At 33.2% G+C, this 12221-nt stretch overlaps 1 protein-coding gene across 4 annotated transcripts in view; it reads left to right on the top strand.

Moving 5' to 3' along the window:
* The window catches only part of TENT2 (terminal nucleotidyltransferase 2), a 71166-nt gene that overhangs the window by 32835 nt on the left and 26110 nt on the right, over positions 1-12221 (top strand). For all 4 annotated transcript variants that reach the window (XM_053224326.1, XM_015069095.3, XM_015069091.3 and 1 more), the window contains 3 exons: positions 5592-5668; positions 6045-6173; positions 11159-11202. In XM_053224326.1, the coding sequence (XP_053080301.1) occupies positions 5592-5668; positions 6045-6173; positions 11159-11202 (250 nt within the window). The remainder of the gene's footprint in view (positions 1-5591; positions 5669-6044; positions 6174-11158; positions 11203-12221) is intronic.

Genomic DNA, 12221 nt, shown 5'->3' on the forward strand with positions numbered 1-12221 from the left:
ATGTTGTTGCAAATGGTAAGATTTCATTCATTTTTGTGGAAGAATAATATTCCACTTGTGTGCGTGTGTGCATATGTTTATATATATCACATCTTTCTCCATTGATGGACATTTATTTGTGTATCTTTGTCTTTGATGGATATTTGGGCTGCTTCCATAACTTGCCTATTGTAAATAATGCTGCAGTTATCATAGAGGTGCATATTTCCTTTCAAATTAGTGTTTTTGTGTGATTTGGATAAATATGCAGTAGTGCAATGACTGGATTATATGTTAATCCTATTTTTATTTTTTGAAGAATGTTTATACTGTTTTCCACAGTGACTACACTAGTTTGCATTCCTACTAGCAGGACACAAGAGGTTTTTTTTTTCCTCCACATCCTTGCCAACACTTATTATTTCTTGTTTTTTATTTTAGCCGTTCTGACTGGTGTGGTTTTGATTTGCATTTCCCTGAAGATGAGTGATACTGAGCATCTTTGTCTACACATGTAGAAAAATGTTGCTATGCCAAATTTCTGAGAAATTACTGCCTGTGCTCTCTTCTAGGATTTTTATGGTTTCAGGTCTCACATTTAGGTCTTTAATCCATTTTGAGTTTATTTTTGTATATGGTGTAAGAAAGAGGTCCAGTTTCATTCTTTTGCATGTAGCTGTTCAGTTTTCCCACTACCATTTGTTGAAGAGACTGTCTTTATTTCATTGCATATTCTTGCCTCTTTTGTTGAAGTTCAGTTGACCATATATAATCCTGGGTTTGTTTCTGGGCACTCTGTCCTATTCCATTGATGTATGTGTGTATTTTGTGCCGGTACCATACTGTATTGGTATCTAGAGCTTCGTAGTGTAACTTGCAATCTGGAATTATGATACCTCCAGCTTTGTTTTTCTTTTTTGAGAATGTTTTGGGTATTTGAGGTCTTTTGTAGTTTTATACAGATTTTAGGATTATTTGTTCTAGTTCTGTGAAAAATGCTGTTGTTTTTGTTTTGTTTTGTTTTGTTTTTTAGTTTATTTTGAGAGAGAGAGAGAGAGGGCCAGAGAGAGAGAGAGAGAGAGAGAGAGAGAGAGGGAGAGAATCCCAAGCAGCCTCCATGCTTCCAATGCAGAGCTTGACTCAGTTCCACAAACCGTGAGATCATGACCTGAGCTGAAATCAAGAGTTGGACAGTCAGCCGACTGAGCCACCCAGGCACCCCACTGATTATACTTTGATAGGGATTTCATTAAATCTGTAGATAGATTGTTTTGGGTAGTGTGAACATTTTAAAAATATTTGTTCTTCTAGTCCATGAGCATGGAATGTCTTTACATTTGTCTGTGTTGTCTTCAATGTCTTTCATCATGTTTTATAGTTTTTAGAGTACAAGTTTTTGAACTCTTTGTTTAAGTTTATTCCTAAACATTTTTTCTTTTTGGTGCCTTTGTAAATGTGATTGCTTTTTAAATTTCTTCCTATTGCTTTATTATTAGTGAATAGAAATACAGTGGATTTCTGTATATTGATTTTGTATCCTGCAACCTTACTGAATTCATTTATCAGTTCCAGTAGTTTTTTGATGGAGTCTTTAGGGTTTTCTCTATATAGTATCATGTCATCTACATAAAAATAATGAAAGTTTTACTTTTTCCTTACCAATTTGGATGCCTCTTATTCCTTTTTCTTGTCTGACTGGTGTAGCTTTGGCTTCCTATACTATGTTGAATAAAAGTGGTGAGAGTGGGGGCGCCTGGGTGGCTCAGTTGGTTAAGCGTTCGACTTTGGCTCAGGTCATGATCTTGTGGCTCGTGAGTTCAAGCCTCGTGTTGGGCTCTGTGCTGACACGTCAGAGCCTGGAGTCTCCTTTGGATTCTGTGTCTCTCTCTCTCTCTGCCCCTCCCCTGCTTGTGCTCTGTCTCTCTCAATCTCAAAAATAAATAATAAAACATTAAAAAAAAAAGGTGGTGAGAGTGGACATCCTTGTTTTGTTCCTGATCTTAGGGGGAAAGCTCTCAGTTTTTCACCTTTGAGTATGGTGTTAGCTGTGGATATTTCATATACGACCTTAATTACGGTGAGGTATGTTCACTCCAAACCTACTTCGTTGAGGGATTTATCATGCATGTTGTACTTTGTCTAATGCTTTTTCTACACTATTATTTTATTTTATTTTATTTTATTTTATTTTATTTTAGAGAGTGAGAGAGCACAAGGTGGGGAGAGGAGCAGAGGGAGGGAGAGGGGGAGAGAGAGGGAGTGGGAACGGGAGAGAATTTTAAACAGGCTACAGGTTTAGCACAGAGCGCAGTGTGGGGCTTGATCCCATGATCCTGGGATCATGAACTGAACTGAAATCAAGAGTCGGATGCTCAGCCGAGTGACTAGGCACCCCCTTTTCTGCATCTATTGAAATGATCATATGGCTTTTATTCTTAATGTCACGGATGTGATATATCATATTGATTGATACGCAAATATTGGACCCCACCCTTGCATCCCAGGAATAAATCTCGCTTGATTGTGGTGAATGATCTTTTTTTAATGTATTACTGGATTCAGCTTGCTAATATTTTGTTGAGGATTTTTACATCTATGTTCATCAGAGATACTGGCCTATAGTTCTCTTTTTTGTAGTGTCTTTATCTGGTTTTACTATGAGGGTACAATGCAAGTCTCAGAATGAATTTGGAAGCCTTCCCTCTCTTCTATTTTTTGGAATAGTTTGAGAAAAATAGTTATTAACTCTTCTTTGAGTGTTTGGTAGAATTTGCCTGTGAAGCCTTCTGGTACTGGACTTTACTTGTTGGGAGTTTTTTGATTACTGATTCAATTTCATTGCTTGTAATGGGTCTGTTCAAATTTTCTATTTCTTCTTGATTCAATTTTGGGAGGTTATATGTTTCTGGGAATTTATCCATTTCTTTTAGGTTTTCCAATTTGTTGGCATATAATTTTTCATAATATTCTCATACAATCCTTTGTGATATTTCTATGGTGTTGGTTATTTCTCTTCTTTCATTTGGTGATTTTGTTTATTTGAATACTCTGTTTCTCCCTCTTTTTTTTCTTTCTTTGGATGACACTAGCTAACGGTTCATCACTTTGTTGATCTTTTAAAAGAACCAGCTCCTGGTTTCACTGATCTGTTCTGTACTTTTTTTTAGTTTTTATTTCGTTTATTACTGTTCTAGTCTATATTATTTCCTTTCTTCTATTGGTTTTGGGTTTTGTTTGTTCTTCTTTTTGTAACTCTTTTATGTATAAAGTTAGGTTGTTTGAGATTTTTCTTCTTGAGGTAGGTCCATGTTGCTCTAAACTTTGCCCTTGCAACCACTTTTGCTGCTTCCCAAGATTTTTGGTCATTGTGTTTTCATTTTCATTTGTCTCTGTATTTTTTTGATTTCCTCTTTGATTTCTTGGTTGATCCATTCATTGTTTTAGTAGCATGTTGTTTAACTTACATGTATTTGTGCTATTTCCAGATTTTTTCTTGTGGTTAATTTCTAGCTTCATAGCATTATGGTCAGAAATGATGCATGGAATGACTTCCATCTTTTTAAATTTGTCGAGACTTGTTTTGTGGCCTACTGTGTGATTTCTTCCGGAGAATGTTCCATGTGTACTTGAAACGAATGTGTATTCTGGTATTTTAGGATAGAATGTTCTGAATATATCTGTTAAATCCATCTGGTCCAAATGTGTCAGTCAAAGCCACTGTTTCCTTGTTGATTTTCTATTTGAATGATCTGTCCATTGATGTAAGTGGGGTGTTAAAGTCCTCTACTTTTATTGTATTAATATGGATTATTTCCTTTATGTTTGTTATTAACTGCTTTAAATATTTGGGTGCTCCTGTGTTGGGCGCATTTTTTTTCCTATTTAAGATTATTATACAAACTTTTTTTCATTGTTAAATGTTCTTTATAAACACCATTTTATATTTCTTCTCTATACAGACCATTAAAAAAAATGGCTTCTAATATCCAAAGATAACCAATGTTAACATTTTGGTGTAAAACTTTCAGTCCCTCTTCTATGCATGTGAATGCATAAGAGTTTTTAAAATTAAAATTGAGATTATACTTTTTTACCTGACTATGTATATCATGGATATTTGCTTATATCAGTGAAGTTTTTCTGGCTTGATTTTTTTTTTTTAATTTTTTTTTTAACGTTTTATTTATTTTTGAGACAGAGCATGAACGGGGGAGGGGCAGAGAGAGAGGGAGACACAGAATCGGAAGCAGGCTCCAGGCTCCGAGCCATCAGCCCAGAGCCCGACGCGGGGCTCGAACCCACGGACCGCGAGATCGTGACCTGAGCTGAAGTCGGACGCTTAACCGACTGTGCCACCCAGGCGCCCCTCTGGCTTGATTTTTAATGGCTTTACAGTAGTTTTTCATTCAATGAATATATTGTGATTAACTTAGTTATTCCCCTGTTAGAATAAGCATTTTGTACATTAAATTTTTTCCATATAAAGGATTAGTTTAATATTTCCAGAAGTAAAATCTGAAGCAAATACTGTGGATATTTTTAAAGCGCTGAATCATACTTTTGGAAAAGTTTTTAACTGCAAAATGGTTGTTGCCTGTTTCTTCCTCTCTGTTGAGGTATATAGAGGAAATGCACAGTGGTTTTAGTGTTAGCCTTGCACAGATGCAGTTAAAGAATGTAACTCTCTTGCTGCCATAAGTTTCCCAAAGGCAAATATATATATATATCTTAAGTGTTGATACTACTATCCATTTTTGTCAATATGCATGGTTAATTGAAAGATTATAAGATTTCCTTTCCCTAAAAAAGGAAATCTGCATTGGTAAATTTCAAATATTATAATTAAAAGTTTATAAAAAAGAATTTTGTTAAGTTTTTATATTAGGCAGTCTTTTCATAGAAAAACTCAGTGTGCAGAAGTTGTTGGACCTAATAGTATATTTACATTAATCCTTTCTTTTATTTTGAGTTTTGCCTTTCTTTGTAGATCCCTTCATTATTGCCCAATTTTTTAAATTGTGAATTGCACCATATCTTTGCTTTCAAAGACGTATCCCTATTGTCCTTCCAGATTATCAGTAGCTCACTTTGGTATAATATAATTTATATGTTATTTATATCTTATCCTTTTTGGAGGGAATATAATGTATAGACTACTTTTATTTTTTTTCACCTGTTCTTTATTTGGCTTTTTATTCCTATTGTTTTAAAGCAAATAATGCTTTACTTCCAAATTAGTTGAGAATATATAACTCAGTGAAATAACTTGACCAGAAATGTTTTTGGTCATATAATTTTGTTTACCTGGAATGGATTGCAAAATTTTATAATTTGTTTTATTAAGGATAATTAAAGCCTTAGAAGTACATTATGGATCTTACAACTGTTATCCTGTTTAATATTTTTAATATACAGTAAATCATATTAAAATAATATACTGACTATATCTTTATTCTTATTGCTAAGTTAGTGCCTCATTTTAAAGTATTTGGTCTTTGGGATCATGCTATTTTTACATCATAGGGTAGATGAATATTAACTTAGTTATTAGGGAGTTAGTTTAATTTGTTCACAAACACTTGAGGTAAAGTATTTTTCTCTGTTTTTAATAGTTGTGTGGAATTCGACTTGAATGTAAACAATATTGTTGGAATAAGAAACACATTCCTCCTCAGAACTTACGCATACCGTAAGTTTTTTGTTTATTTCCAAATAATTATAGCTTCTCTCTTTATCCTTTATTCCTTTTTAAATATGTTTATAATAAACACTGACATCTTTTTAATTATTTTAATGTGTAGTGTCTCATTTTATTATATGTATAATATGTTGTACACTAAAATTATATGCTACCAGAGTTACAGGTCAATAAAATGAATTTTAGTAATTGGTAATTTTTAAAAGGTGACTAAGATACCTTTTAAAAGTAAGACACATTTATGGTGAACACAGTGTTTAATACACAGGGAGAAAATGCTTTTTCTTTTGGAGTTGGGAAATGATACAAACTTACAGAGAAACCGTAATATTTTCTTACCATTTTTAAGTTTTCATTTTACTTTCAGTTGAAAATCGAGTTCGTCCGTTAGTACTGGTGATTAAGAAGTGGGCAAGTCACCATGAGATAAATGATGCCAGTCGTGGTACTTTAAGCAGCTATAGTCTTGTATTGATGGTTTTGCACTATTTACAAAGTAAGTATTATGGGTTTTTCCCAATTTTTAAAATGGAAACACAGTTAAACTTCATTATGGTGTCTTTTCTGTTGACACTGTCTTCAAACAGTATTGTAAAAAGTTCTTTCTAAGGCCCATATAGCCATATTTTTCTAATTTGTTGCTTTGAACAAATGTTTTAGAAATGTTAGTCCCCAGAAAACATTATAAGGAAGTTTCGCTGTGTTTTGTTTTGTTTTGTTTTTTGACAGTTGTTCCATATTACTCTTTTGTATTCAAAGAACTTTTACTGCTATATTGTGGATCCATTATCTTGAGGCACATGCATGTTCAGAAGCCCTATAAAAATAAGCTCAAGCACCATTCATCATGTTTTTTATTTTTCACTTGAGACAGGAATTAAAGGATTTTCTTTTTGGATAAAGAAGTTTTTATTCCTTGTGAGTTGGCATGGAGTTTGGGTGAAAGAAATAATAGAAGATTGGAAATAATCTAAGTTTTTAAGAACAGAAGAATGATTGAATTAATTATAATATTTTCAGCTGCTAAGAATATGTTTTTAGGATATTTAATGGTAAAAGAAAATATCCATGTTATGGTATCATATACAACATGGGATCAATTTTATTTTAAAAATTGTATCTGTATTTGAGTTTGTGTATGTATTCATATGTATATAAATATTGAAAAGTTATGTGCCAGAAATATATCAGGGGTTATTTAGATTTTGTCAAATGTACATTTTAAATTACAACTAAAACTAAAAAGTGAATAGACACTAGTTGTGATTTAGAAATGAGATTTGACTACAGTATTGAATATGTATGAATAGCTATAATATGTGCTCTTTCTCTCCATTTTTGTGGGTTACATTAGATACTTTACTTTGATTGCCTTCTTTAGAAAAATGGACTTTTATCACACATGTACTGAGGCAGTTTGGTAAGCAAGTTGAAAGTTCAGAAATTTTTTACTACTGTTCAAAAATCATGTTAAAATTCTGTTTACATTTTGTTAAACCTATTTTGTTGTTGACAAAGTCCTCTTCACTAAGATGATTTGTAATTAATGGCACTATCATCACTGTTTCTAGGTCTTTGTTAAAGTACATCCACTATGCACAGCTAAAGTATAACTGTATTGAGGTGCCTGGGTGGCTCAGCTGGTTGAGCCTGTGACTCTTGATTTCAGCTCAGGTCATGATCCCAGGGTCGTGGGATTGAGCCCCGGATCGGGCTCCGCACTAAGTGTGGAACCTGTTTAAGATTCTCTCCTCTCCTCCCTCTCTCTCTCTCTCTCTCTCTCTCTCTCTCTCTCTCTCTGTGGAACCTGCTTAAGATTCTCTCCTCTCCTCTCTCTCTCTCTCTCTCTCTCTCTCTCTGTCTCTCTCTCTGACTCTCTGACTCTCTTACTCTCACTTGCTCTCTCTCCCTCTGCCCATCTTCCCCTCTCGCACTCTCTCTCTCTAAAAGAATAATAAAAGTAAAAGCGTAACTGTTATTTGGCAAATTTTGACTACTTCTCACTAGAAGAAATTAGATTGAAATAAGTAGCCGTGTTAAAATTAGATTGAAATAAATAGCTGCGTTTTTGGCAAACAGGAGTCTCCAAAGTGTATTGAGCAGTTCCAGTCATGCCACAGTGAACTAGTGTTTGTAATTTTGGCCAGTTTATTCCACCTTTCTGGCCTTAATATTCTTATCTGTAACACGGATAATTGGATTGGATGGACTTTTAGGTTTCATTTAACTTCTTAAAGTCTTTTTTAATATCTTTTCTGCCATGAGTACAGAAAGGAAATTTGTCTTCTGTATGTGGAAAGGTTGAAAAAGATTAAAGTATTTCCTAGAATGAATTTCAATAGTTAGTAATTGACTACATATGCTTGAAAAAGTGACTGATGAAAGTGTGAAGGGAAAAAGCCGATGAGAAGAGATTTTAATGGCCATCTAAGATTAATAATAATAATTAATAAAAAGGCAAAAGTATTACCTGGTTAGAAATAATAATTTGAATGAATATTCATAGAATGTTTACCATGTTTTCAGGTACAAAACTGTTTCAGGCATTCTAAAATTGCTCTTGGATTTTTGGGACACCTGGGTGGCTCAGTTAGTTGAGTGTTTGACTTTTGATTTTGGCTCAGGTCATGATCCTGGGGTCATGGGATTGAGCTGCATGTCTAGCTGTGTGCTGAGAATGGAGCCTACTTGGGATTCTCTCTCCTCCCCTGTTCCTCTTCTTAGATTGCACGCGCTCTCTCAAAAACAAAATTGTCCTTGAATTTTCAAAATTGTTGTTTATTGTTGAAGATCTCTTTTTTTTAGTTGAATTTTTGATGAATCAGAATGGAATGTTTCCATGTTTAAATTTGTGGAGGCCTGACCAGAAAGCTCTCATCTGAAATGTAGGCAAAGTAAAATCTTACAGAGTAGCTGTTCTGAAGGTGTTATCTATTGATCAGATACTGTAATAGTAAGGTGTTTTGTTTGTTTGTTTGTTTTTTTGCTTTTGAGAAATTTAAAAGATTGAAGTCCAAAATTTTGAAGTAAAAATAGTTGTTACAGCTAGATCCTTCCTGAATGTATGTTGCTTTTTTCCCACCAAATGTTTAGTTTTGAGAGAGAGAACGAGCGAGCAAGCGAGAGGGGAAGGGGTAGAGAGAGAGGGGACAGAGGATGTGAAGCAGGCTCTGCGCTGACAGCAGATAGCCCAATATGGGGCTTGAACTGATGAACTGTGAGATCACGACCTGAGCCGAAGTCAGATGCTTAACCAACTGAGCCACCCAGGTGCCCCTGAATATATGTTGCTTTGAGTAAAATAAACATTTGAAAAACTATTCAAGACTTTGATGTTACTATCAGGATAGTGTTAACTGCCACGGTACGCCAATTGCTCTGCAATGTGTTGACCTTAAAAAACAAAAGAGCTAGGTTTTTGTTTGTTTGTTTGTTTTTTTACCAGTACAGTGAGTTTATTCTGGAATAGAGGAATCGCAATTCAGAACAAGCAAACTGTAGTGAACCAACCATTGGCAAGTCCAGAGAATGGAGGTTGAGGGGCTTGCCTTTATCGAGGAAGGGGAGGAAGCTGGAAGGGGCTGTTTTGCTGAATTCTCATTGCCTGGGCTGTTGCTGAGCAAGGAAAAATTCTTTCTTCCTTCTACTAGAGTATGTAAAGGAAGCTTCTTCCTATTGGGGAATGCAAAGTATACTTCTTATGGAGAATGGTGGCAGTGTGTGAGAGCACCCCTTTCAGGGCTTCCTGACTCCACTTTCTTTTATTTATTTTCACAAATGACTAGCTTTAAGGTTGTTAGACAAGGGATTTACTGAGTGATATCCCTGCTCCCCAAAACTTTCAAATTGCTTAGTTCTCAGGGTGCTTTGTCTATTGAAAGACCCTAACCAGTGATTACTGTTTGTTTTTCTCTTCTAACATTCTGGTTATGATTCTAGAATGAAATAAAATTTTTTTTCTAAATGTTTATAACCTTTCTTCACTGTTTTTTAAATTATAATTTTAATTTACTAGGGGTATTCAGTGAGAAGGGAATTCAGGTTTTTAATTAAGTAAACTAATTTCTAGTAAGATTTACCAATTTGACTTCTATATTACAGCAAAATTGTTAGAAAGTCATTAAAAACTATTACATGAATATAAAGACGTTTAGAATTAAAGTAACTGGGGCTTGAGTTTATTTGTAGGATCTTCTAGAATTTTGAGCATTTGAATGCCTCTGGGAAAAAATATTTTTACTTCCTAAGAGTGATTCCAGTAAGTAATGAGTTTTTCCCCTCAGTCACACACGGTGAACATTCCAGACTATCATGGAATTTTATTTTATTCCGATTTCAACTTGGGAATGGAGCATGATACAGAAGAGATATTTAAATATTATGTGATAGAAATTTATACATTTATAATCATAGTTGGAGATCACGTAAGTTGGTAATAATAGTTGATTATTTAGATATTAATGTATTCCAGAAGTCATATAAAAAGGTTTTTGCTAAACTGCAAATTAAAAATAATGATTGTTACTGAGTTTACTTAATTATATATAATGTATTTCTAATTCTTAAATACACAGTTTGTTTTATGGTATTATATTTGGTCTTTAATATTAAATCTTGAAAACACATTACTTGTATCTTATACTCAAGATATTGTATTTTGCAGTTTTTTTTATTGTGAATATTAAGTACTTTGCTTTCCATGTTATTTCCTTTATATTATGATGATGTCAAATGGCTGTTAATGCATTTAATGAGGTTGGATTTTGGTAAAGATATTGGAGAATGAAGAATGACAAAAAATAAAGTAACATATAAAGATAATGATTCCTTTGTATGAGATTTTAATTTTTTATGGCAAAGTGGCATATTTATATTTGTATTTCTAAACTTTATATTTCTGATTTATATTTCTAAACTTTGCTGCAGCCTCCTTTTTAAAAATTAGTGAAGTTGAAGATTTTTTTTTTCAGTTCTTTTAATAGATCGATCTCCTGAAACTATCTCAGTTTTGGTATTACTGTTTATTAGAAGAAATTAAACATAAAGAGACAATTATGATATAGCTATTATTCTTTCATGATACAGTATCATTGGACTTTACTTAAAAAATTTTTTTGATAGCTACATTCATCTTAACAATGTTCATTCAATATATGTAGAACAATCCGTGTCTTGCTTATTTTGTGTGTGTGTCTGATGTTGGACCAAATGATGTGTGTCCATTGATGACTTGTTTTTCTAAAAATGCAAGGAACATTTGTTTACCTAGAAATATACATAGTTTATTAACCTGAAGTTATCAACTTAGATATATTTTGAATTTAAATTTCTAGGGATCAGAGTTAATTCACAAAATATATGGAAACTGTTGAATTCTAGCAGAAACCCTTATAGTCTCCTACCTGGGGTGTAGCTGACAAATTATTGCTTTGTGAAATGAATTATGTGAATCACAGAAGCTTTAAACTTTTTTTTTTATAGCCCTACCTGAACCCATCCTTCCATCCATCCAAAAAATTTACCCAGTAAGTGTTTCTTATAAATTATTCTAATACATATTATGACAAATATATGTGGAACTATTATATGCAGTATTAATGTGAATGTAAAAGGTGTGATAGTTACCTTCTAAGTATATAATAACATTTTCTATACAGGCTGAGGCATTGGCCACTAGCACATTAAAAATATTCCGTATACTTTTTCAGAAGACTGTCATATTTTATTTGGTTATTGGCAGTGTGGTCATTTTTCTTAATGGTGGAATTATTTGCATGATGCTCATGATTATCACTAAAAGGAATTAAATATATTCAATTGGTCAAGGCCTATTTAGACTCATTCCAGTTTTCTTCGTGCTATTTTAAATAGTTTTATAGTATTTCTTTACTCAGAAGTCTTTTAGCCCAATCTACGTATACTTTGAAAGCAGGGGAAAAATTAAGTTGAACAATTGGATAATCATTGTATCTTTCACTTGATTTTACCAACTAATACACCAAAAGGAGTAACACTGATACTTACACTCCTTGAGTGCATAATATTAAGAATCCTTCTGAAGTTAATTGGAAACATGAAAGTGGTGAAGGGTGCCTACTAGAAAAAGTTTGGTATATACTCAGTTTGAATTTAGAGAAACCTAGGTAATGTACATAACTCACAATCTATATACTTTTGTTTCTTTTCCAGTTTTTTGTGTTCCTTTTTTCCAGAATTCTGTTTCCTTGTTTTATAGTCCTACCATTTCTGTTTTCCTCCATAATCATCCTTATTCCTGGTTGTATTTGGAAATAATATTTAAACTATCTGTTTAGAATGTTTAATCAGCCTTCTGAAACCATGTAATTTTTACCTGTTTAGTTTTATGAAGTTACAAAAAGCTGTTTTCTAAAATTACTAAATAGGCAAATTGAAAAAGATCTAGCTTGAGTGATCACTTTTCAAAGGACTTGCTTATTTTATATGTATCATAGAAAATATAAGTCCTTGATATGGAATCTAAATTAAATATAACTTAACCTTTGATTATTGAGAAGAACTGATG

The sequence above is a fragment of the Acinonyx jubatus genome, chromosome A1 (assembly GCF_027475565.1).
Source record: "Acinonyx jubatus isolate Ajub_Pintada_27869175 chromosome A1, VMU_Ajub_asm_v1.0, whole genome shotgun sequence".
Lineage (NCBI taxonomy): Eukaryota > Metazoa > Chordata > Mammalia > Carnivora > Felidae > Acinonyx > Acinonyx jubatus.